This window comes from Labrus bergylta, chromosome 10 (assembly GCF_963930695.1).
Source record: "Labrus bergylta chromosome 10, fLabBer1.1, whole genome shotgun sequence".
Taxonomy (NCBI): domain Eukaryota; kingdom Metazoa; phylum Chordata; class Actinopteri; order Labriformes; family Labridae; genus Labrus; species Labrus bergylta.
Genome location: NC_089204.1, coordinates 19,935,482 through 19,962,941, shown reverse-complemented (window position 1 = coordinate 19,962,941; position 27,460 = coordinate 19,935,482). Strand labels below are relative to the sequence as shown.

The following is a 27,460-nucleotide window of genomic DNA, read 5'->3' as shown; positions in this document are numbered from 1 at the left end:
TGATTGTGCGAGGCCGTGTTTTACTGTCCCCAACCGACCGTGAAATTGTTTATTCTTCTGCTGCCATTTCTGTGTAAAACAGAAAAGGGATCACTTCCTCCCCTGCACAGCCGTCACAGCCAGAGCTCCTCTTGATTCAGCCAAGAAATTAACTCCCCATTGATTAGCGGAAATTCTTAATCAACAGGCAACTGTGTTTGTGCTTGATGTTATTTGGATATCCCATTGGAGGCATTGCCATAGCCTGGAGATGATGTTGGGAAAAAGCTTCAACCTTTTGAAATTATTGATTAATTCTCTTGCTTTTTCTTGGAGTGACTTCAGTTTGTTGTACTACACTGTAGCTTCATGGGGAAACGGCGGACGGTGCGTCATGGATTTTAAAAGCTTTCCTTTTGTTTTCTTGTTGATGTAAAAATAAGCAATTATTCCTAATTAAAACCAAAAGCTTTTGTAGATGACTGAAAGTGGATTTTGAGTTTGTAAACGCGACTGAACGCCTAATCTTTGACCACTGTGGCTCCACAAAGTCATGTGAAGCCTGGAGACCAAGCTCAAGGGTTTTAAATATATCATTCCCTCTGGTGTAATAGATACATAAATCAGGTTCTTTTTCATTATGGCTGTATCCCAGGATCCCTCTTGGTTTATACTGGAGGACCCTGTAACGTATGTTCTCTGCAGTTGAAGCTGCATTGATTATAGTTTTTTATATCTTACTTTGATGTTGGATTAAAACACAAGATAGTTTCTCTGTTTAGAGTGATATGAAGGCCTGTTTTTTTTTTTTTATCTTATCAATCATCTCAAGCTCTGTGATCTTCCCTCTGTGCTTGGTGACTGACCACATTTTCAGTAAGAGAAAGAGCTTCTCTTCTCTGACCCACATATTCTGTTAAAAAGTGAAACTAATATTCTCCTTTCTGATATTGTTGTCATGCCTTTATACCCTTTCAATCACTGCTAACTTTTTTTTCATCACTACATTACCCTGCAGTTACTCAACTGTTTAAGACCACACCTCAGAGCTTTGTGTACTCTCCATGCCTGTATGTGTGTGTGTGTGTGTGTGTGTGTGTGTATGTGTGTGTTTATGTGTGTGCAATCCCCTCCACCCTTTATGTCTGCCTGCCCCTCTGTGGGGAAACCATGGAAGGACATTTTGTTCTGGTTTTGAAGGGGACCGCTTGGTTCGTGACACACATTTAGGTAGGTTATGGGTAGTTATCTGGGTTAGAGTACACATCTCTCGGTTTGTTTTTCTCATCTGAAGGGAAACATTAGAGCAATTCAGATGGAGGAGGAGAGGGACAAAGTGACTAATAAGGTGGATAGAGAAATAGAGATTGTATGTATGTGTGGAAATGTTAATGATAAAGCGAGTGAAAAAAAAAAAGCCCTTAATCAACTATCATTCTTTGCCTTCGGCTGTGTCTCTATTGTCCATGAAGCAAAAAAATCCCCAAAACGTCACTCACTGCCTGATTCTGTGAGGTTGGCAGAGCAACACAGGAAGCGAATATTAAGTGGTTCTTGGTGATTCATTTGTATTTTTTCTATGAGGGGTCTTGATGGGTTTGTCATCGTTTTCTACCCTGCTCTGCTCTCGTGTTTTGCTTCTCCTTTCATGTGCACAATAACTCCATCCAGATATTGCCCTCACCTCCCCTCTCTGAGGTTTTTTTTTCTGTTTGCATATGGTTTTATGATACCTTATTTCAAACCTAATTCCCCCTGTCCAACATCCATCTCCTCCTCTCACCACAATCCCCCCTGTTGTTGATGCCTTAGCCCTGAGGCTGAATGTAAAGATGATGTACTGGGAGTTTTTACTGTGTGGGTGGATTTCCCATCAGTCTTAACCAGTTGCCATTTGACCTTGCACCTTTCATACTCCTCTTTCTCTGCTGTTTTTTTTCCCTTCTTCTTCCTTAAGGCATTTTCAGTTTAGTCTGAACAAGCAAGGATTTCCACACTATTGGGAACCAGCAGAAAGAGAAAAGGAGATTTTGTATTATTTATTGTTTGGAATCAATAAACGGGTCTGTCCTATGGAGGCAGATTTTTTTCTTATGGAGGGCTTCGGAAAAATATAGCATATTTTTAATGTTTATTGGAGCTAAATCTGGTCGAAAATCTGTGAAATACTTCAATCTTTCAATTCAGAGATAGTATTTATGAATGGCACTTTCATTTTGTATACCAGGCGGGATTTTATGTATTTCACACATTTAACATATGCAGGTTATGATGCCTGAATTAAATTCTTGAATTAAGGATCTGCAGTCACAGGTTAATTAAGTTTTACAGATTGCTTATGTTCATTTGATATGTTTTACCACACAACTGTGCTCTTTCTGGACAGTTTTCAGCTATTGCTGCTGTTGAGCACTAGAGGGCGGCAGAGCACCAAGAATACGTACAATCTTGTTGGACCACAGAAGACCCACTGCTCATTATTTTTCCCTTTTTCCACAACATCATATACATAGAATAATTCACAGCACATGCACTGCAGTTTCTGCATTGTTCAATAGGAAATTTCGCAAAAACGTTCTGCGGCATTAAAACTGTGTGCATGTAAATGAATAATGTCGATAAAGCAGTTAGGGAAACAGTATGTTCATATCTTGTCTTACCTGAAAAGGAGGTGACATTTTGTTGTCAGCTCACTCAAGTTCTCCCAGCAGCACCACTCAAAAACTATTTCAAGCAGAATCTCTTATAAGCACACAGTTAAATTCATCAGTGTACGTTCCTATGTGTTAGTTGTTCCGTAACCTCATATAGACCTATTCATCTCAAGCAATCCATATGCTGCCTCTTTTCATCACCTCTTTTTTTGTTGGTGTTTGGGGACATGCTGTTGTTGCTGAAGAGGTCAAAAAGGCCAATGAGATTGATGCTTTATATGGTCATGTTGCACCCTTGGGAGTTGCCCAGGGATCCACAGACTTAGGACAAGGAAGCTCAGCCCAGATAAGGGAGTGACCCAAACAACCCAATCTCAGGAGGGAAATCAGAGACGTACACAAGGAATTCAAAAAGACTGGCTTCCGGGCCTGCTTGCTTTTTTTTTCTTAAGTGTGACATTTATGTGAAATAAGATTTGAATTTGAAAATAAGATTCTAAAGGTTTTCTGAGGGCAACTTCTACTGATACTACATCAACTCTATGAAATAGGTTTGATAACGATGATAGCTTTTATTTTCATATTTATCTTTATCTATCAATTCATTTTATTATAGAGAAATATTCCCTGATAATCAGTGAATTACCAGAGAATAATCAAATGGTTTGTGATGCTTAAATTAGGCTTTGACAAAATGCTTTAAAATGATATGAAATTATCAATTAATACAAGTTTTTTTTCATTTTATAAAGAACTAATAATAACTAATACTGCTTCAACTAAATGAACGTAAACATCTTAATATAAAACTTTAATATAAAATCATTTGTTCCACAAATAAAGATGAGACTATCTCATGCAACTTATTTTCGGTGTGCTTAATCATCTGGTAGTAATTGTCTCCGGTAATTGTCTCTGGCCGTGTGTGTATGGCATTGTGCCTTGAAATTGGTGGAAATCTTCCAATAATCGTCCACTTGTGCAGTTCACCGGCCACCAGCCAACTGCTCCATTGTAGTAGTTGAGGAGATTTTTCTTAGCTTGCAAAACCCTGGTCTTTGAAATATTGGACACCTTGGCAGTGGCTTTTACTACGAGCTTGGCTACCAGAGGCTACTGTCTTCTTTTGGCAATCGGACTGTGAGTCGTAGAGTGAATGAATTTTCAAGAAGATAGTTGAAGTGGCAGCTACTGACTACTTGTGCTTGCATTATTATGCAAGTTTTGTAAAATGTCTTCATAATTCTGTTGTTTCTCTATTAAATTATTACAAGTTCTTATCTTTGCATTTCACCCCTTGAGTATAGATTTATTTGTATTTTTTTTAGGATAGCGCTGTACTTATCATCATGTGTCCTGTCTTCTCCATGCATCTCCACACACTTGCAAACATCTACCCAGCCCCCTGCTCCCTGCCTCCCCAATCCCTCTTCTTACCTCTCCACGCTCCTTATCCATCCATCCTGTTCCCCCTAAAGCCACCCCATTGGCCCTCGCCTAGCAACCGCATGATAATTTGGCATAATGTGACACCCTCTGATGCATGATGGGGGCTGTAAGTCAGCTTCATCCCCCTCCTCATACTGGTGGCTGGTGTTTGGGCTTGAAAAGAAAGAAAAATGGAGCAGGGACGATGAATATATTTGAGGAGGAGAAAAGGGAATTTCACGCTCATATCTTTACACGACTGGTGTCCACCGGCTAAACCTGTCATCTGTCCCTGGAGGGATGTTCTCCTTTTTTCTCTCCCAGCAGTGACCAATCATCTCTCCTCTCATTCTCAGCTTTACTCCATATGGTTCCCCTTTGGTCCAGTAAGAAGCGTGAACACACACACAGCAGATTCAGGCATGTGATGAGGCAGCCTCTTGGTGTCGACAGGACCCAGCAAAACCTCATAGGTGCCTCTGACTTTCATGCGAGCAGGCAGGGAAAGAAACACAAAGATGGCCGCCGCGCGTGCCGTCTGTCTCTGCCATGCTGCCACGTCCGACGTGAGCACGGCTGATGTGAAGCTGTGACCTCCTGAACAAGACATCCTGTTTTTTCACCTTATTATATTTCCCTCTGTCAGTCACAGAAAAACAAACAGGAGATTTTATTGTCTCCCTTCTTTTCTGTCTGGCCATCCTTTTTTTTCATCTTCTTCTCCTCCTCCTCTTCCTCAGCCTCTGTCTCTCTGTTTTCAACAAAGACTGATGAAGTATTTTGATGGAACAAAAGCTGCCATGTCCTGTTTGACCTCTCCATCATGATGTCAAAAGATCCCAGATGGTGGGATGACCACACTGAAGCTAAAAAAATCAGAAATCAGGGAAAAATACATTTTCTGCTTGGAACTGTCATTAAACCCTTTTTTTAAAAACATTTTTAGCAGTTCAGTTTCTTCACAAGTTGACAAGTTTAAAGTTTGGCTTGCCATTTTATATTACTTATTAATTATGGAAGTTCCTTTTCTGGTATGAGCCTATGAATAAGTCAAGCACATTGTTGTTAAAAAAAAATCAATCTGGGAATACTAAATGCAAACGAAACATTCATAGCTTCCTCTTCCTTGTGTGTGTGTGTGTGTGTGCGTGCCTGCATGTGCGCAATTGTGTGTGTGTGTGTGTGATATTTGTGCACTATTACAATCAGGATCCTCCACTACCCCCTCCTTCATCTGTGTCCTTTGCATGTTCTCCCCCATCATGTTACATGGCCACCTCTAGCTCTTGGTGTGTGTCCTTGTGTGTATGAATGTCCAATACTGAATAGCCATTTCCTTTCCTTTGCTAACAGTTGCCTTTGCCTCATTCATGCACTCAGACAATCTCACAAACAGTTTATCTTTTTCTCGTGCACTGTCTCTAACACACATTCATAAATGCTCACAAACAAACAAACACACACACACACACACACACACACACACACACACACACACACACACACACACACACCAGTCTGCATGGTAGAGCACCATGCAAGGTTCAGCAGCAGGGACCAGAGCAGAGAGAGAGAGAGAGAGAGAGAGAGAGAGAGAGAGAAACGTTTAAGAGGACAGACCGAAACAGAGTGTGGTTGCTGTAGTAACCATCACACCCTCCCTCCTTTCACCTCCATTCTCTCTCTCTCTCTCTCACTCGCTCTCTCTCTCTCTCTCTCTCTCGCTCTGTCTCTCACTCTCTCTCCTCCCTTCCACCTCTGTGCTGGTTATGCTCGTGTCTCCTTTCTCTTCCCATCCGGTTTGTCCTCACCTCTCCTGGACGCGCTCCTCTCACACTGCCAGCGGATGACACGCCAGGAGGAGAAGGAGGAGGAAGAGGAGACAAGGAGAAGCTGCTGTCTCTTCTCTCCTGTCTTTCCATTACTTTAAAAAAAAAAAGAAAAGAAAAAAGAAAAAAGAGAGAAAGAGAGGGATCCAAAACCTGAGCAGGGCAACAACCAAAAGAAAGGACACACAGGATTATACAAACGGTCCATAAAAGAAAAGACCCTACTCTTCTCCATTCTCCTTTTCAAGGAGGGCATTTTTCTTCCCTTTCCCCCCCTTTCCTTTTCTACCCCGATTTTTTCCTCTGAGATCCCGGTTTTGTCAATTAGAGCCCCTGAACTTCTCTGGGATTTCAGGTGAGGCACGCGTGTGTAGTGTGTGGTGCTTCTTCCATTTTTTTGTACTACCTATCATGGCTCACGCGGCCTCCCAATTGAAGAAGAATCGGGGGGAAGTGGATGTGAATGCATTAGAGGACGAGAAGGAGAAGCGGAGGAAGAGCAGGAGAGCAGCGTCCCGGGAACAAAAGAGAAAGGTAACAGACGAGGGCTCGGCTGGCTCGGCTGGTGGCTTCATCTGCTCTGCTCCGCTAGCATCATTGGAGCGTGACTCTGTGTGCGTGTGTGTGTGTGTGTGTGTGTGTGTGTGTCGCTATATCTCCCTTTGAGTTTGGAGGTTACCTGGTCACACACGTGTAAATTGATGTGCATGTTCACATCTTTGCACAAATCAAGAGCCACGTGGAGACAGCAGTCATTCTGTCCATTTGAAACAGCAGCTTTGACCTTGTGTGATGATTGAGTGTGCGTGTAATGGTGTTTCTTTGAGTCTTTGTATGTCAGTCTGTGTTTTATTCTCAATATGGTTGTGAGACTTTGTACAAGTGTACGTCCGAGGTAATATCACCTTTTTGTTACCTTTCTGCACGATGGTTGGACACATGGTGTGCTTTGTTTTGTTTTCCTGCCTCTTACTCATTCAGTGCTGCTAATATTTGCTGCCTGTAGTAGAAGTACGTCACATAGGGCTTCCTTAAATGTTTGCACCTCCCTCCATATGGTCAGTTGTGGTTACTCTCTGCAGGGTATGATCCCCAATGTCACTACTCTCCAAGCGTGAGATGAATGCTGTGTGTTAGTGTTTGCAGATTAAGGTTGTCAAAATGTCTGAACCCAAGCGTATAGTATTTGTGAGATTACAATGTGCAGGAGTTTGCTTGCATTTTCTGCTTATTACAACAAGTCAATTCTCAATACTGTATTGGCTGCGTCGGACTTTTAGTTGTTGCTGCTGTGGCTGTGGTATTGAAACAGTTATCCTGGTGTCTTAGAAACCTTAGTTTTGTGTTTTTTCAACATGTAAAATAATAACATATGTTATCAAACTAGACAGACTAATGCCAGGTTGCAACCCCCCTCCCCCCCCCCCACCCCCCCAAAAAAAACCTAACCTCCTCCTGTGCTGTTTTACACTTCATCATGGCTTTATAAATGTGTGGGTGCTTCAATGTTTTTGTGGGTTCTGGCTTGTGTGTGCGTGTGTGTGTATATGTGTGTGTGTGTCATTGTGTGTGCTTGGATGCTCAGACAGCCATGTATAATGCATACACGACTGATTTATTGATGGCAAAGCTTTTCATATGATGGAGGAGGACCTGAAATGCACGTGGGTCTTCCTTCTCTTCCTCCTCTATAACATGTCAGCGCTGTACTTTTGACGAAGCAGCGGAAGAAAAATGTGCACCATAAGGCAGAATTCAACAAGACTTGAGATGACTGAAACATGTTGTAAAAAAGTTCTTGTCCCCTGTAGTTTTGTATCAAAGTTACTTTTCACTCTGTCTGGACTGTTCTGGTGTTCTGCGTATCGAATGCAGAGAGATTTGACCGTGAGCGTTGTATTCAATAACAGTGACATTTACTGCACATTGTGCCCATGGGTGCCCGGTTTTGAATTATGCTGCTGGCAACGTTATTTGACCTGAGCATAAACAAGAGGTGAGCTATCATGGCCCTAATCTCTCCCAAACCAAGAAAAAAAGTTTCATAAAGGTCAAGTGAATATATGAATGTTTGAAATGTGTATAAGTGCCAAAAAGAGAGGAGTCATTTTTCCTTCCAGTGTGTGAATGTGTATGTGTGTGTGTGTGTATATTACATGTGTGTGTTGATCTGTGCAGGAGGTTTTATAGTCCTTACGAAGGGTCGTGTTTCATAGAAGAGAACAGGAGATGATGAGGAGAGGAGAGGCCTGTATTGATTGGACTGAGCGCAGCAGCATCCATGAGGATAATAAACTTTCTCTTCTCACCTCCGCCTGCCCTGTGTCCTTCCCTCCGTCCTCACCCCACTAATCTACTCTTCTCCCCCTCTCGTTTCTTTATCTGACTTTCTCTCTTTGTTTTCCTGTCTCTTTGTCTCCTCACATTTGGCTCCATCCGTGTCACTCTATGACTTTCTTTTTTTCTTTTCTTTTTTTTATCACAGTTTGGCCCCTTGCTTTGAATAATGTGCTGTCACTGAACAAAGTCAAACACCAAAGTTAATTTGTTTGTCAGTCGTTGTTTATTTGAGGGATATGAACTTTAGGCAATCACTGCCGGTCACTCTCTCTGTCTCCAACACACACATACAGACACACTGTTGTTATATGGCTCAACACACACTAATAAGTGCTCTTTTGGCTTTGGATTTATTCCTTGGCTGCCCTTGCTTGTGCGCTGTTTACCTCCGTTGGTGGTCTCCCAAATCTCACGTTATCTCAGAGTATATGACAGTGAACTGGGAGATATCTGAGCCGTGGACTCATGGGACAGAAAGAGACACATGCACAAATACTTTATAGAGAAAGAAGCACATAACAGACACATGAAACAACACAAAGAAGTATGATAAAAAACAAAGAAATGACATAAAATATGATGCACGGTGATAGTTATTCTCTCTCTTTGTTACTGACCGAGCTTTTGATTTAAAGCTCGATCGTGCGAACGTTACATTGTGAGATTTCCTCCATTATTCAGCGTCAAACCCTTTTTTAAAGTCTTGTTGCTGATCTGATATGCTCGTCCTGGTGCAAATTGTGCAACTGCTTTGAGTCACTGCTTTCACGGCTCTACAAACACTATATTTAGCTGGTCGAGCTGGTACCAAACTGTAATAGAGAACACTTGTAAAGACAGAGTAGCGTGTCTTTCCATTTGTACTCTTTTTGTATTAGTCACTAAGCAGGTGTATACTGTGTATATCATTAACTGCAGCATAATAGTTTGAGAGTCATGGTTTATTTTAGTTGTATATATTCTTAAAATACCCCGTAGTGATATGACTAAACTTGAAATACTCCTTCAGTTTGTGTGTAATACTGTGCGTCCATTGATCTGCTAAAAGGTGTGACAGCAATGCAGATCTGTTTCACTACTGAAACTCCTTCTTTTGGAACATTAATAACTCTGTGATTAACACGAACACTAAGTTCTTACTCTTCAGGTATTATTAATGTAAGAGCTGCATGTTGTGATTTGAATTGGGTCACAGGAAACAGTGTTTATAGGTCATCCAAACTGGCTTTTGTCCTGATCTGTTGTTTAATAAAATGATCAAGCAAGCTGTCCAGGGAACTAAACATGCAGGCCACTGAAGTCAGCATTCATGGTTTCATTTTTAAGTTGCTGTGCAGTAAGTCTAAGACAGTGAATTTTGGAGAAGATGATAAGAAGGACCAGGAGGAGGAGTAGGAGGAGAAAGAGAGCCACTTATTTAAACATGGCTTTCTGTGGAGCAAAGGCTGCTTCTTCTGTGCCGAGGTGTGTGTGTGGATGAGGATCCACAAGGGGTATGATGGCTTTACAGGAATAGAGTTCATCCAACTTTGCATAATGTCAAAAGCTGCTTTAACTATGTCTGTCAGTTCTAGTAAATGATTTTGATAAATGCCGATCGATCTAGACTGACATAAAAGTTGCAGGAATTCTGATAACACTGTTCAGACTGAAGTGAAAATCAGACAGGTATCTGATAAAGGATCACATATGACAATGAAAGCAAAATAATTAAACCAATTTTGCCAAGTCTTCGGTTAGCGATCAGTAAGTTTAGATTTTGGACCTGTGTGCGTGCATGTGTGTGAGTGTGCATGTTCTCCCCCATCCTGTTACATGGCCACCTCTAGCTGTTGATGTGTGTGGACTCAATATGTTCTCATCTACTGTCTTAAATGGAACACTTTGGGGATTGATTTGGATTTGGGAGGAGAACGTATGGATTATGACTTCAATATTTACCTTTTCAAAATGTTTTGAAGAAACTGTACACTGCATGAGTTTTACTCTCAGAGTTTGGACTTACATATAAAGGGGTGGGTGTAGCAGCGTAACCTACAATAGGATGTGAAACACGAGGCCCATGATGATGTTAATATCATGATACTGTGATTCTGCGATAATTCATGAATTGGGAGACAATCATATTAGGACTCAATGCTATTCGGTGTCAGTTTCACCTCTCAGCACACTTTATCTGCTTACATCTTTCCCTCGCTGTCTGACGATATTACGCTGTCTTCTTCTTTTTCGTTTATCCTCCTCTCAACTTCTGCTATATAACTTTCAGTCATGTCACGCTCATTTAGTGCCACCATGAGACATGAAGTGGTGAGGGGGTGAGTCAATTTGGGAGGAAATTCTGTATTTTGAGTAAAAATGTTAAGTAAAAATGTTGATATTTGGCACAAGTGACTGGATATTCTCTTGTATCTCTCTCTGTTTTGTGTTTAAAACAGCGGGGGATTAAGGTGAAAATGAAAATGCAAAAGGAGATCAACAGAATACACGTGAGAGAGTTGAGAAATGTTCTGACATGAGGCCTGCTGCTTTATCAGACAGCACTCAGTTCAGTGTAGTCCTAATGGAGCTCAGGGTGTCTGGGGAGAGGGCTCCCTGCTACAGAACGCTAACAACTTACAGTATATGTAAGCATGTTTGTGGTGTGTATCATCAGTAATGCAGCACAGAGAGAAAGTTACTCAAATTAGCACACTGGGAAAAGTGGGATGGAAGAAGAAGAATGAAGATAAAACACCACTTGTATCTGCCTGTTTCTATCTGAATGATGGCGAAATGTTCATGTTTCGTCAGAGAGTTTGTGAAAACTTAGCAGCCACAGTGGTCACCTCTGTGGGAAACCCCTGTGTCACATAATTTTCCATGCTGCTTTACCTCTAATGACGTTATCTAGAGCCAGGAGCCCTCAATGGATTCCCTGAGAGAGAGACAGATAGAGAGAGAGAGAGACAGGGAGAGAGACAGAGAGAGAGACAGAGAGAGAGAGAGAGAGCGCACTAAGAAAAGCATAGGCTTCCTGCTGCAGAGTCCCAGTTTTGCACACTGTTACAATGCACAGTTTGTGCGCTAGTACAGTACCTATTGTGTCTCCCCTAAGGGCTTATATAGGCCATGTGCAAGCTTTTTTTCAAAGGCTAATCCCACAGTTTTATCTGGTTCATGTTGCAAGGAAATTCTGTGCCTGTTAACCTGTTTTTTGTGTGTTGTTAAAGGTAAATATTGTGGCTTTTTTATTAGATGCAAGACAAAGTAAGCAAAATTTGATCCCCTTCATCAAATATTCCAAAGATCACTGGCACATCCTACTCTTCACTTGTGAATGTCATCATCATTTATCAACACCATCACTGTTCATTACAGGTCTGAATCCAGATCACAGCGCTGAATCTAAAGCAAGACTTTGTTGTGACTGCTGGAAGGAGAATGGCTGTGTTGAAATTGGATTTCAGCCCTGCGCTGCCTTCAGAGCAAGCCTGTGGCAACATTAGGAAGACAAGAGTCTGCCCAGACTAAAGAGGGAAAGCAAACAGTGAGGAAAAGCGATATCATACAGGCAGACGGGCAGGGAGGAAACATAATACCAGTGCATATTTAAATAGATTTCTCTCTATTTCTTGTCTTTCTGTCTAGATTAATTTCCTCATTTCTTTCAATTCCATTTTTCCGGTTGGGCTGAAACAAAGCCGGCACGCGTGTTGCTTCCCTCCTCCACCTCCCTCTCCTCCCCCTCCTCCTCCTCCTTCCAACCTTAACCTCTTCCCCTCCCCAACAGCCCACAAAAGATGGAGGTTAATGAATTCGGCTCTCATGCATGCTTCAGCTAATTGTATTGGCATTGGAAACTCCACCCAGTATAACTAAATGTTTTCACCATCAAGATGGCCACCGGCTGGACCGTCAGTGAGTGGTGACTTTGAGGAGGCTGCCAAGCTTCTATCAGAGGAAATAATGACAGTTGATGTTGCTGATATTGCGTTTCTATCTACTCAATGTGAATTAAATGTACGCAAACAAGTACATAAACTATCTTTTAAGCTGTCTACAAATTTGTTCGCGAATGAAAATAACTGAAAACAAAGAGAGATTTGAAAAACCTACATCCTTGACAGACCTTGAAGGTCTGGAAGAGGTATTTCTTGTTACCATTCAGTTGACAATGACAGAGTCTCTGCTGTGTCTCTACTAGCTTGAATAGAGTTAGGCATGCATTAGCCTGAACTAGAAGCCAACCAATGAGAGTAGAGATGTTCCTATACCAATCCCTATACCTTGACTTGGGCATTGGCCAACACTATCAGTGAAACATGTCTTACAGGCACAGCTGATCCTGACAGTTCAGAGTGGGGTTTGCCTCTGAACTGCAAAGATCTGCCTGCGTAAAGTTGACAATTTAATCGCAATATAATCTATGTTACCTAAAGACAAGAGCATCTCCCAATGTTTCAAACCCAAACCAATTTAAAACTGGCTTAAACTAAACTGTGGGAATGTGTGCTATTTTAAGTGGTCTAAATGAGAGCTTCTGTTGGGATTATGAGCTACGGTATCTAATTTAGTCAGAAAAACAGAGCAGTGTCTATTTTCTCATGTCGATAGATATCAAAACAACAAGCATAAAAGACTGTAGAGAGACATACCGGTACTTGTTAGCCTAGCATGTTAGCCTAGCAAACGTAAAAAAATGTCTCAAAATGTTCACTTTAGTCGATAAAAACAATACGTAGATGTCGATTGTGGCATTGAAACAGACTGCTTAAAGCTCCTGTGCAGAGCTTTCAGTTTGGGTTTGTTTAGCGCCCTCCTGTGGACAAAATGACAGCCTACCGCTTATCTCTTTGATGATTCTGTCCTGCACGTGCATACGTTGTATTTAAAAAAAAAAAACAATAAATAATCTCTGCCTGCTTTCTTTTCATCACTCATAGATTTCCTGATGTGGTAAATGTTTCAGCAATGTGCTGTAAATCCACCCATCTGACACCTACCCTAAAGCAGCACTGATTACAGGCAGTAAAGAAAGAAATCCTCTCGTCAATGATAGTCTTGTTTGCTTTAGTAGGTCATAAAGAGGCATCAGTAATAATTTCAGTTTGGTTCAAAACAAGTTGAAAACTACCCAGAGGAGCTGAAATCATATGTTCTCATTGACCTTACAGAGATTCCTTCTTTTCGCATTTATATTGTAAATGATGTAGAAAATAATCCACAGTCCTCATTTTATACAAAAACGTGATCAAGATTTAAACTTGGACCAACCTAGACCACCTTAATGCACTACAAATACTGTATACTTTGGATATACTTTTAGAAGGTGTTAGAAAATGACTATATCCTATTAATGCACAGAATGCCTTCTGATGAAATTATGCACAATTACACACGTTAAAAAGACCATTATGACCCCCACTCTTGTTCCAAATAAGTCCTGAAATGTGTGGTATCCTTCAGTGTTCATCACAGCGTCCTCGCTCTACTATATGCCGCTGCTATTGTTCTACATTAGCTTCAGTCTCTAAGGGGAAATGAGAGCATGTAATAAGGATTGTTCTAATTATTGATCCACCACTTCAAGGGTCCTCAGTGTGAGCTACAGCGGGGGGATGGTGTGTGTGTCTGTGTGTGTGTGTGTGTGTGTGTGTGTGTGTGTGTGTGTGTGTGTGTGTGTGTGTGTGTGTGTGTGTGTGTGTGTGTGTGTGTGTGTGTGTGTGTGTGATGATGGGATTTCTTAGGGAACCTACGTAACTAGAAACCCATGTATGTTGGGATTTGTTTGTCCTACCACTGGGGAAAAAAATCCATGTTGTCTAGTTGTCTAGTTGTGGTTCCTGGGCATGTATACTGTCTGTTGTTGTTTTTCTTTTGCATCAGGTGATTTAAATTACATTCAAAGCTCATTTTTTAAATACTCTTCCAGTTATGTGGTTGCTGGCTAATACCTGTGTTTGCATTAAAGAGTCCGCTGGAGAACAACAGTGGAGAAGGAGAGATTGAGGAAGAGAGACAGGGAGAGATAAGGACTAATAGATGGCGAGAGAGTGAGCAGTCGTGTGAAAAAGCATAGAGGGAGTGAGAGATAAGAAGAAATGGAGAGAATTAGAGAAGCATGAAGAGGAAGAGAGAGGAGAGAGCATAATCATAAGCCTAAAGGTCATTTGAAGGTGAGTGGCATCTTTCTTGCTGCTATACAAAGCCACTTACTCTCTCGCTCTCTCTCTTCACTACATCCCCCCCCTCTCTCTCTCTCTCTCTGTGATATGAGTATCAAATGTGGAACTACTAGATGTGATTTCACATTGGACGTTACAAAATATCGGCCTCATATGTTTTGAACACTTGTTGCTGGCTCTATTGAAATCAGAGAGTATCACACTCAGTGTCTCACTTTACATTACATCTACGGCAGCTGATTCATCTCTTTTTTTGAGACGATTACAAAACCAAAACAAATGTCGGAAATTATTAAGAGTGAAAAAAGATGTGTTTTGTGCTACTACTACAATACAATGATCACTGTGTATTGGCAAGTGCTGTTATGTGTTTATGTATTTCAATAAAATCAAATATATTGTTATATATTTTACAATATTTCATATTAAAAATACGTTATGAATTAAGCACCCTACAATCAGTTGGAACTGCATATATCACTGTTGTGAAATTTTATGAAACAGGTGTTAATAATTGTTGTCCTCTCAGCACGATATGGGACTGCATCTTTTTTTTGAATTTGCCTGTACTAGAAGTGTATATATGGGATGTCCTTTAAATGCTGGATAATAGTTCAGGTCTGTAGCCAACACATACAGTTGCCAAATGAGAGTATAGTAAGATGTAGTGTAAAGAAGATGTTGAAAAGAAGCCCCTCCTACACTGTTGTCGCGCAGGTGAAATAAGGGACAGTAAACTGTGGGACATTCCTCTCTGAATAATGGACTCACCTCTCCATCATTCAGCTCATTTGAATAGGACCAGCTCACCTCTGATGTTCAAGGGTGAGGCGGCAAAGAAAATCAGCTCAGTAAATGCAGTCCACCGTGAGATTATTCACACATAGTTACAGATACAGTAATGCGGCCTAATGAAGTGATTAGAGAGCTGAATGGTATGTGAGGGGGATGGGGGGGGGGGTAAAGAGAGAACAGTAGGAAGAAGATAAGGGAGGCTTGATGAGGCAAGGACAGAGGGAGAGAAGGAGAGAACAAAAGAGGTGCAGGTGTGCAGGAGACGCAGAAAGGAGAGAGGGGAAAAGGTGACATTGTCAGAACAGGGAAAAATGGGACAGGAATAGAAAAGTGGACGACAGGCAATGTAAGAAGAGGAAGATGTCTATGTGCTCTCAAACACACAGTCTGAATGATTCGCTCCACCTCCTCTTAATCCACAGTTACTGTAATACATTATTGTACTTTGCCTCCAGCTTTTTCCCCAAGTCTTTATAATGACTTTGTTAGTTTGGTTAGTAAATAAAAAAATGTGTTTTTAAAAAAATCTAATAAAAATATTATAATTTATAATATAATAAAAATAATAATTTTCATATATAAACTCATTAAAATGTGACAGTTCCCCAAATTACTGTTTTCATCTTAAATCAATGACTTACTATCTCAAAATAAGAAACTTTCTCGAAATGATGGAAATCTGTCTCAAAATATCTATTATGAGAAATTTGTCTAATCATGAATTGCCTCAAGTGACTTGACTTATACCTTAAATTGATGGGAAACCTTTTCTAAACCAATGTCTTATCTCAATTCAAGACCTGGGATTGATAAATCAATACTAAGACACATAATATAAACAAAATACATTCTTTAAAAAGCACTAAAAATAATGATAAAGTACATCCATATGAAAAATAACAACTTAGTATCTCAGAATAATGAGAAGCTTTGTCAACCTAATGACTAAGTCACTGATTAGACTCTCAAAATAGTGACAAGTTGTTAATCATTTAGTTTCTCAAGAGAATGGCAATGAAATGATGAATTAATGTCTGAAAACAAGAACTTATTAACAAATGTCCATCAAGTTACTCAATATAATAACTTGCAGGGTCTTTTTTTCATCCCATTGATAGAAAGAGGCACCCATATTTTTTGGTTTATCACAACTCTCTAGAGCAGTGTGTGTGTGTGTGTGTGTGTGTGTGTGTGTGTGTGTGTGTGTGTGTGTGTGTGTGTGTGTGTGTGTGTGTGTGTGTGTGTGGGGGGGGGGGGGGGGTGTTTGTGTTTGTGGGAGGGAGAGACAACACCCCCACTCAGCAGCATCACACTCATTAATCCCCTGCTGTGCATCAACACCAGTCCTCTTCCATCAGGCTCCTAAATGCACCAAATGGTGTGTCATGGTCGTGTGTGTGTGTGTGTGTGTGTGTGTGTGTGTGTGTGTGTGTGTGTGTGTGTGTGTGTGTGTGTGTGTGTGTGTGTGTGTGTGTGTGTGTGTACAATTATGCATATATGGCAGGTGCTCACTCACTCACAGATAAAGCTTATCCCATTGAATCAGTGCTGTCCTGCTCTCTCTCTCTCCCCCCCCCCTGTCTCTCTCTCTCTCTCTCTCTCACACACACACACACACACACACACACACACACACACACACACACACACACACACACACACACACACACACACACACACACACACACTGCTGACCCTTGGGAACTCACGCCTGTACGGCTTGATAATTACTTTCCTTGCTCGCCCCCACCTCCAGCTCCACCACAATGCCGTCTCTCTGTCCTCCACTTAACCACCTGCCACTCCACCATCACATGCGGCCATAACGAGAATCATGCTGTCATCAATTTTGTTGTCTGGTTTGATTTGTTTCAATATACCTACATCAGAAATGTTCTGACATGCTCTATTAATATTTGTGTAACATAATTCAGACTCTACTGTTACTATCTCTGGGAAAAGCTCTGCATCAGTCATACGCTGGTGTCACATTTTCCCCCCCCCCCAAAGAAAATGCTTCTGTCCCTGGGCAAGGGCAGGTGCTTTTGGTCCTGGCCTTGTGGCAGAGCCCGCCATGCAGGCTCAGAGGCTCTGGGAAATGGGCTGTGTAAGGACAGATCGATGGTAATCACACCTCTTCACATAGCTTTTTGGCTGGTGGGGGAGGGAGAGGAAAGGACTGCAGGAGGGAAAGAGGTGGCGTGTTGGGGGAAGAGGAGAGGGTGGTGGTGATGGCAGCAGGGGATGCATGCAGGACTCTCTTGGGAAAAGGAAAAACACCTCAAATTAGAAAGAAATATTCATCTCTCTTCCACACTTTATCTGTCTTCCATCACCCAAAACACAGATGCACCCTCATCTCTGATCATGCTTCAAACTGAATGAGTAGCACATAAAAGGCATTGATGTATAGTATAATTTTAAAGTCAAATTTGGTCGAAATAGACAACTTTTCAAAATAATAACATAATGGCAAGCTCATTGTATTCGTGAGAACATTTTCCCAAAAAATAAGAAGGGCTCTCCAAAGAACAACTTACATTTCTCAAAAATAATGAGACTTTCTCAAAGGTAAGAGGTATTGTCTCAAAATGACTAAAAGAAATAATAGGAAAATGCCTCAAATTCATCAGATAATTTCTAATTTCTCTAAATCAATGAATCAAATAAAGAACAAATATTTAAATGTTGAAGTCATGCACCAGTTACACAAGAAATGAGAAGCCATCTCAAAATATTACATTTTCTTAAAAATATGCCAAACTCCTTATTCTGATACACTCACTGATTATTTTCATGAGGTTTCTTAAAATAATGACCAACAGGATAATTTTTCACTTCATAAAATGAGCACAAATACCAGAGAGAAATGCCTCCTATATATGCAACTTTCAATCCTTCACTAATTTCTCTGTCCTTTTGTTTTTTTGTTTTTGTAAAAGATTAAGCTGCACTGGATCTTGTGCGGTGCATTATCTCTCTTCTGAAATGTGTATTATTCTCCTGAAAGTGCAGCTAATAGTCTCAGCTACAAGCTTGCTCTTACTACCACTTTGTCACAACATATGCAGTGCTTTTTGCTTATAGCCCTGAGCAAAAAGACTCCATTGCACCTTAAAGGAGGTAATTTAGTGTGAAAAGGTTGCACTCGTTATTGTAGTGTCATCTGAGCTTGGAATACATGTATATCACAGCATGTGTGTTTGGCCTTGGGTGTACTGTGTACTGTGTGGTATGGTAAGAGGTAAAACAAGAAGTGAAATGATCGCTTTTGTCATCTGCTGGCTGGTTGTGTGCATCTTTCAAGGCAGGCTGCGCAGAACTCCAGTAGAATGCCTGCTGATGCATCGGGAAAGGTTGATTGTAGCTCGAAGGTGGGTTTGGTATTCTTTTACTCAGTTTGTTGGGAGTCGGATCAGTGGGGAAAGACCTTTAGACAGTTGGAAAGCACACACAGACTAGTCTTTGGCTTGTTTCTTGTGTTCTTAAGAACAATTTGTGTGGACAGCCAGATAAAAGGCAAAGCATCATGTCTTCTTAATGTTTGAAACTCAATTATTCACAAGCAGCGTCACCAAACATGTTTGGACTGAGTTATCAGTTAACACACACTGCAGATTGTAGGATAAACTTGTGTTTATCATCACTATGAACAGTGTCCTTGTTGAAAGAAAAAAAGCATAAAACTGCGCCAGAGAAGAATCCTGCGGGACTTGACAGAACCACAGACGAAAAGTTAAGGAGGAGGCTGGGAACTAGGGATGTGCTCGTTTTGTTGACTAAACGGTTAAACGTCTTCAGCCTCGCTAGTTGGCCTCAGAGTTACTAGTCGGATAAACAAACTATTAATAATTTGGTCTTCAATGACGGTCAAATGTTATGCTCGACCTGCAACAAATGCAGACACTAGCCGGGGGTGTAGCTATAGACTGGCTTTAGCTCTGGTTAATGGATCTGCTCTCCCTGCTCTACAACAAGAACGTAAACCAGCACAGTGAACAGATAGCATCTCATAGGAGGTTATGGCAGTTTTCTTACTAAGAAAATGGAGATAAAGTTCTTTGAACTGTATGCTGGTAAGGTTTAACGTGCATATCGACTGGAGCATAATCACAATCAGCTCAGGCATTTGGATGCTAACCTTCAGGGATGACCGAAGACTGGCGATGCTAGCGCTGATAATGTTAGCCACACTTGGCAGACCAAGTTACATTGTTTACCTGCTGACAATTTGAATAATCGGAGTTATTTCTCATCTTTATCTAACACTAGCGGGTTATGCAGAGTTTCAATTTCCTTTTATCCGATTGGAAATTAGTCAGCTAGGACAATCCCCACATGGCAACAGTGATGATTTTAACCTTGTCTACATGTTTTCTCCACCCAACGTGAGATGGACTGCTTTGGGTCTCCAAGAACTATCATACAGTATTCTTGGCTTATTTTGATCTTTGTGGGGTTAGTTTTCTGGTGTGTTTAGTACTGAATTTAAAGTAGGTTCACAGATCCCTGTTTATAAAGGCTTTTTGAGTCGAGAGTTATTTTGTATCCTGGCTTGAATAGAATTTTAGTGCAGTGAAGAACTGATGCTGTGAGGGGGAAATGTCTGTACAGGTTGTGATATGAGTTTTTACCTCCAGGGCAGGTATTCAGGATTGATGCTCTGCTTTGGCTCCAGGTGCCCTCTGAGCCAACAGCTCCTGCTGAAAACACATCACTTATACTGTAAAGCAAGGGCAACAACACAGGAGGAGAGGAGAGGAGAGATTAAGAGGGGAGGAAAAGAGTAAACTTGAAGAGTGACACTAAAAGACACTCAATTCAATTAAATTCAAAGCTTTATTTATTCTCGAAAGGACACTGAGGTTTCCCTCATTTCCAATGCCGTTAAAACAAAGTGGCTAGAAATCAAATTCCTAAACTCTGCAAGAGAGGCAAGAACTCCAATCCTTAGAGTTTGCTGAAGATGATTGTAAACATGTTGGACATGATTGAAAACATAAATTAGAGTAGTGCCAAGGTCAGGCTACACGTTGTAAACAATAAATTGATGCTACAAGATGGAACTAAGAGAGAGAGGAAATGTCTAACCCAGCGTCTCTTGCTTCCAGCATCATTACATCGGTCATGATGATTAGTCTGGTACCAGACTAATCATCACACTATTAGTCTGTTGGTCAAGTCACTGCACAAATGTATGGCTCTGTGATTGCCTCGTCTGACATCTATTCATTGTGTTCGTAAGTTTTAAGTTAATAAAAAAGATTTAATAATGCACACTTTCTCATTATCTTATTCCTCTATGATGAAAATAATCATAGAAGAATATCAGTATTTTTATAAACTTAAAAAAGACTGATCTATTCCCAAAGAACGTTTCTACAGGCGTATCGGTTAGGAAAAAAATCCATTTGAAAATGTCAAGTCTGTCTTTTAGTTCAGGTTTCTCGATCAGTTACCACTTCTGCTGCTAAAATTAAACATATAGCAAGGATATGACTTTTAATGTGTTGATTATGAGAGTGAGAGTTAATCTTGGCGACATCAGCTTTGCCATTATATGGTCATTTCCCAATACATGATCCTGCTCTCCCAGTCACATCCATGTATCTTATTTCCTTTGGGAGTGATTATTGATGAACATAGGGCTTAAACTTGATCCTGAAAAATCATCTTTCTTCTTCTTCTAGCAGTCATTCCTCTAACTGTTTGGTAGCAGCTACTTATACAAACACCCATCATGTTGAAAATAGAACAGCCCTACAGCAACTTCCAGCCAACTCCCTCGATGATGTGTATCGCCATGTTGACAATCTCATGCTGGATATTTTTGGTTTCCTTTGTTGTTGTTGGTTTATGAACCGCTCAACGGAGAGGCTCTCCATCTTCTGTCTGTGATCTGTCTCATCTGTGTTTCACCATAAATCTATAGTAGCATGATCCCACCCAGTCGTTTCCTAGAGGGGTTGTGAGTAACAACACCTATAACTACAACACTCATGTTTAAGAAGAACAGAGACTGAGCTAGGAGACAGTATATAATGCCCTTTTTGTGTTTTAAAGTTTTTTCTTCATACCCAATTTTGTTGGTCCCTGCTTGCTATTAATCACCATTAGTATTGTATTGCAGTCGGTAGTGTCACAAGACGTTTTGAACAGTCCTGTGGCTGAAAATGTATCTTATACGATAATGAAATACTTCAGTCATTTAAGACGTTTGTTAAGAAGAAGTGCATTTGCTCAGCCCAGCTTCTTAAACATGATGGTGTGCTGCTTTTTTATTTGATTTGAATATGTCTTTCAAATGTCCCAGCTTTGGGTTTCGGGCTGGTTGCTGTATTGATATCAATACTCACCATAATACCCTGGTCAGAAATAACAAATGGTTATGGTTTATTATGTTGGCCTGTTGGTCTTTTTGAGTTCTACACAGTGAAGTAGCTGTCACACATTTTCATTTTATTGGGACGGAAGCAATTGAATCATATATTCAGTACTTGAAGGTGTACCCTGACTATGTCTCAGCAGTGCATCTAGTGCTGCATCTGCTATTTCATTATCAATTAATCAAATAATGATTCTTATTTAATTTAACAAGCTGGAGCCAGCAAGTGTTTTTTTGTTTTTTTAAATGATTGAAAGCTTTTTTTCTTTAAATGGTTAAATGGTCTTTTCCTTTATTTGCCTATTTTCATGTTGTTTGGTAAAACTGAGGTATCACCCTGTGCGTTTTCACTTTCTGTTTACAGATTAATTGATTATTGGTGTGAGGGCTGTACTGTTATCCTGCAGTAGCAAAAAGGATAAAACATCTTAATTTCAGTCTGTATGGAGTTCTGTCTGTCACACTTTGCCATCTCTCAGCATGAAGGCTTGATGTGATGCACCAAGACGCAGCAACATGAGTCAGGTTGTTGTTAGTGTTGCTGCTGACTAGGTTGCTGTCTGTGTGTGTGTGTGTGTGTGTGTGTGTGTGTGTGTGTGTGTGTGTTGCTGACTGGTATCCTGTCAGCTGTGTGTCAGCCATCTGCACTTTAAACTTTTCTGGGACCTTCCATCCTGACAGACAAATGGCCAAACCAGCCGTTAGGCAAAATGATGGACAAACACTCACACACACACACATACAAGTTGCTGAAATGACCAATTAGAAAATGTGTTGGAACTAAGCAGAAATGACAGAGTTGACAACAACAAAAAGCTGTGCTTGTTCCTCTCAGAGGTCATCATGACTTCAAGTCTTAACCCTCAGAATGACTGTATTTCTTTGATGAAGTAGAGTTGTTTAAAGTGTAATACACTCGTTTTTTTAAGTCATTGGCAGCTCTGACTCAAAGGTCGAGTCGGTAGTCTCTCAACTGGATGGTTGGGGTCGGATCCCCAGCTTCTGCAGCCACATGTTCAAGGGTCTTTTGGCAAGACACTTAAACGCACATTACTCTTGCTGCTAAGCCGGTGGCATGTGAATGTTTCTAAATGGTATCGTGTTATTGGGCAGTTGGGCACTTTAAGAAGCAGCATCTGTCATCAGTGTGTGAATGTGGTGTGAATGTGACATGCAGTGTAAAAACCCTAACCCTGTCCAAAGTCCAATTACCATGACTGCATTAAGTCTTTTTAATATGTATGTTTAGATGGCATACATGTTAATGTTACACAGAGGAAGCCCTTCAAGGTGAGCTGAGTGTGGGGGCAGAGACTATACAGATGTGATTTGACCGTTTGAGTTGTTGTTGACACGTCAGAGCATCAAGGTGCCCTTATGGGATCACAGACATACTGCTTTAAAAATAACCAAGATCTCTGTTTCAATACAATTCAAGTAAATCCGTCTTTTCTGCAGTGAGGGAAAAGCCATTCATGCTCAAATTACCAGTTTTTCGTATGTCCCAATTATGTCACCTACTGACATCGTTCCAGTAACTCAGATTTAAACTGAAAATAATCAACAAACCTCAATGCAAGGAGAGATGAGACAAGACTGCTGGACTAGAGGAGGTAAAATTAAGTACAGCAGGTCAGAGTCCACCTCAGAGGAGAGAGCAGAACAACGATGCTGAGCTGTAAAGCAGAGCATTCACTGTGTGTGTGCATGTGTGGGATGGAGATAGAGAGAGGGTGTGTGCTGCTCTGTTGGCTGCTATAGCCAAGCTAACTGACTGTACCCATCAGTCAAGGTTGGGTCTTATTATAGGTCATTAGTCTCTCTGCTCAGCTGCGACCTTGAAGCTACCTGCTGGAGCATCTAGTACCATGGCAGGCAAAATGACTGTGTGTAGGTGTGTGCATGAGTGTGTACACCCTGGCTGCTTTGTGCACAAAATGTGTGTTTAAGACCTCTTACTGTATGTGAACGTGTATTTTTTTTCTTGCTGTGTGTGAGAGCATGTGTCTGCAGCCTTGGTAAGCAGTTAGCTCTGGCTGTGTTTGATGGATGGATGGACACAGTGGGGGGTCAGAGGAGGTCAGCCCACACACCCTCAAACAGAAGGAGGAGGGGTCTGCTCCTGAGGATGTCTGTCACAGATTTGAGTGCTACAGGAGTAATGCTGGTCTAAAGTATAAAAGTGCTGCCACCCACGATAAAAAAAAAAAAAAAACTGTCTGCCGTGCAGGACAACAGTCTGAGTCCAAACTGCCAGCAGACATTTACTGGTTGTTGCCTTAAACTACTGTGACAGTTACACAGTGAACTGCAAACCACAGTACATCATCAAGTTCTCACCCAGATGTTTGACTCACTGTGAACATGAGGCATTAAAGGAATAGTTTTTCTGTTGCCAGAAAATAGTCCGGGACAGGGTGCCAGATAGCCTAGTGGTTGTACTGCGCGCTTATGTCATTGCTGCATGTCATTCTCCTCTCTCACGTCCCACTTTCTTACTCTAGCCACTGTCTTCTACTTAAACACAATAAGAAGCCTTCAAAAAGAATCCTAAAATAATAAGAAGAAATACTCAGGAACAAACCCCTCAGTAAAACTACCCCATTTAGTTTGTGTGTTTTTATCTTTATTTGATCAAAGAAATTAAGTTCTGTGATTTACTAAGAAGTGATCGATTGAGGTTCTGGTTTTGTTTTCTTTAGACTGAGCTAGCTGAGCTGTTATCCCATGCGCCCACCATATTTTCATTTAAATCACATTCTGACGTACTATAGATAGATAGATCAACGTTATCGTCTGTCCCAACAGTGACTGCATTTTTCTTTTGACAGACTCAAACAATAAACACAACTCACATTAAAAACACAAAAACAAATGTGCAGACATTAAAAGGGACCTGTTAAAAACAACAGCTGATAAAAAAAGTGTCTATTTTATTTTGTTCAGGGTGGTTATTGCAGAGGGAATGGAGGATTTTATGTTGGTGTTTCTCCGGGCCAGAGGGACTTTGTAGCATCTGTCTGATGGCAGAAACTGGAAGGAGGGGTATTTAAACCCATTTAAGTGTAATGAAAGCCAGTAGTAAGGCACATTCTAGCTTGTTGAATAGTTGGACAATTTCTCTTTTTCATACATATTTTGCTGCTTGATTAGATTTTTAAGCTTGGTATATTTCACCCATATTGCATGGAAGCTCTTCATCTAGCATTTGATCTGACTTTTTTTGCAGACATGCATCATAATAGTTTGCGTAAACATCTCTTTTTGAGGTTTTTCCCTAACAGTTTTTAATTAACCCAGTAGATTAACCATTTTCCTTTACACTTTATTTGCTTTAATTTCTACTTTTTTATGATCGTTTTAATTATGGTTTGAATTCATCTCCACCTCCTGTTGCCACTTGCTGTAATCTTGTATTCAAGATTGTTTTTTTTTTTTTTTGCATCTGAGTCTGTGTCTCTTTTGTCTATTCTATTGGTTTTACCTGGCTTCAAAATAGTTTTACCCTTGTGGTCAATAAAGTTAAGTTGATAAAAAAGAAGGTAATGCTGCCACTTAAAACATATTTGCACAAAGTGTTGTTATCAGTATGGCATCAGGCTCAGTTATAACCAGTTGAAAGCATGCACTTTGAAACAGTCCCACTAGCCGTCAGCTGCATACTCAGCCAGTTCAGTTTGACAGCTTGCATCCTCCAAATAAACTGCTGTGTTTACACCTACGTATCTGTGCAGTGTAAGTTCCACCAAATGTTGACTTGCACGACGCTCAAGCTGTCTTGCAAAATATCTGAACCAGCTGTGCAAAGTGATGTTACTGTCACTTTAATAGGGCATACCAGTGGATCAAATTCATAATCCATTGTGGCCCTGGAAAAGGAAACAGCCAACTGAAATTATTCCAGAGAGAAAAGAAGGGGGAGAGACATTCTGGATCATCTTGTACCCCTCCCTCTATCGATTTCAGTGTCCCATGTCCTGTGATAAACAAAGCTCACTTGGTAAAGAGACTTATGAGCTTATAAGCATAGCCTGCATTAGAAAGAGAAAAACAACAAAGAAGCATTTTTTAATTGTTTTTTCTCACAGAAAGTCACATGATGGAAAGGCAACTCCGCCTCATATGTAAAGCCTGGGACTGTTGCACTGACATCTGCTGGTATTATTAATCTGCTTATTAAGCTGCTTCATGCAGACAGATTGAATGACCATTCCTCTGCTCCGTCCTTTTAACAGTATTGAAAGCCTTCTTTAGGCCACGCATGACCCGTTTGACCCCTTAAACTCCCGTGACCCCAGGTATTGATGTTGTAGTCTGGCCATTGCATCGTTATTGCAATGAGGAGCCTGATAAATTAACGTCTTGCTTTTTTTTTTCCAGTGGCTGATTTAACAATACTGGATACGTTTTTCATACTTTAAATTATTAATTGTATTTCAATGGCAGTTTAGGGAATCCTGTTGTAGCTGTTGTCTTAAGGGATATAGTGACCATTCCTTAGGAACAATACAAAAGTGAATTTCTTTACTCCCAACACTCACATTGCCTGTCTTGTTGCTACGTTTGAGGGGGAGCTGCTGCTTCTATTATGGATTTGGGCCTCCCCGTTCAACAGCCTATTACTTTGTGTTGCCTGGGGGGCAGCTGGTCGTTCCAGCATTTAATAGCCTTCTGTTTGCCAAGCAGAATCGCCAGCATCTCAAAAACCATTACTATAGTATAGTAGGCTGTTTTGTGAATTTGTGGAGGAGGGTACACCAGTCTCAAACATATAAATGGAAGATCATCAGTTTGACTGGAGAGCATGTTGAACATCGGGTTTAAAACACCCTTTCATTGTCAAATTTCCTCACAAAGCTTTACATCTTTTTCCGTCTTTAAATGCACCTAAACCAGGGGGTAAATGTAGTTGACGTCCTTCATGCACGTTTCTGTCTGCCTTCATGAGTGAGGGTGTGATGTGTGTGGAGAACGAGGGGGGTTCAGGGGGGACAGATGGCTCATGCGCTGCTCTCGTCTGGTGCTCTCTGCCTGCCAAAGATCAGGCGAAAACACTTAGAGCACTCTGCACTTCATTCAGCCCTTCCTAAACGCTAAAAAAACAGTCCTCTGTCTGTTTTATAGATAGCTTTATGAGCTATCAAATTGTTATAGTGGGAGCCACAGAAATTACATTTACAACAGATTTAGTTTGGTTTTAGTGACAGACTTTATTTGACAATGAAGGCCTGTTTTTTGTTATTTGGCTCTTTGCTGTGCGGATTCTTCAGCTGGGAGATTACAGCAGAGAGGCGTTTGTTTATATGCCAGCTTTCATACTGGAAGAGTTTGATAATTCATCAAGGGGAATCTCTGCAACAGCTTTGTCTGGTTCTCTTAAACTTACAGGCACGATTTGCAAGTTCGACGCGCATCAAACTCTACTTTAAATTTAGCATTTTGTTTGACTGATTGTCAGTAAATATGTCACCCCATGTCAATTTTTGTAGTTTGAGAGACTTAAGAAGTTGAATGCCAACAACACCGCATAGTTGTAGTTCTTCAAGTCCTTCAATATGAACGCATAGTAGCTCCCCAGGTACAGCAAGTGTTTTTTTTTGGATGTGAGAGCATTAGGATAACTGTATTTTCCTAGTGGTTTTGTGAGAAGCGATAATGTGGACAGGAAGCTTTTAGTCTTTGCTTTCTACTTCTCATAAAGAGTGGAGGAGAGACTCTCTGTCTGCTGAGGTCTCAGCAGACAGATGATTATCACCAGCTCACACACAAACCCACATACACACACACACACATTGATACTGTACACAGCTGCAAATATTCACATACTGTATACAGTTCAGAGTATCTATGGCAGAAACCTGCGTACACATGCAGACTCAAATA

At 40.8% G+C, this 27,460-nt stretch overlaps 1 protein-coding gene across 5 annotated transcripts in view; it reads left to right on the top strand.

Annotated features, from left to right (window-relative positions):
- Nucleotides 1–27,460, top strand: part of LOC109987898 (ankyrin-3-like) — a 130,509-nt gene that overhangs the window by 25,338 nt on the left and 77,711 nt on the right. For 3 of the 5 annotated variants that reach the window (XM_065959615.1, XM_065959613.1, XM_065959611.1), the window contains exon 1: nt 5,727–6,424. The exons of 1 other annotated variant lie outside the window; for it this stretch is intronic. In XM_065959615.1, the coding sequence (XP_065815687.1) occupies nt 6,302–6,424 (123 nt within the window). In that variant the 5' untranslated portion in view covers nt 5,727–6,301. Of the gene's footprint in view, nt 1–5,726; nt 6,425–27,460 lie in introns of those variants that run through there. One more of the 5 variants, XM_065959622.1, reaches the window with a different exon arrangement.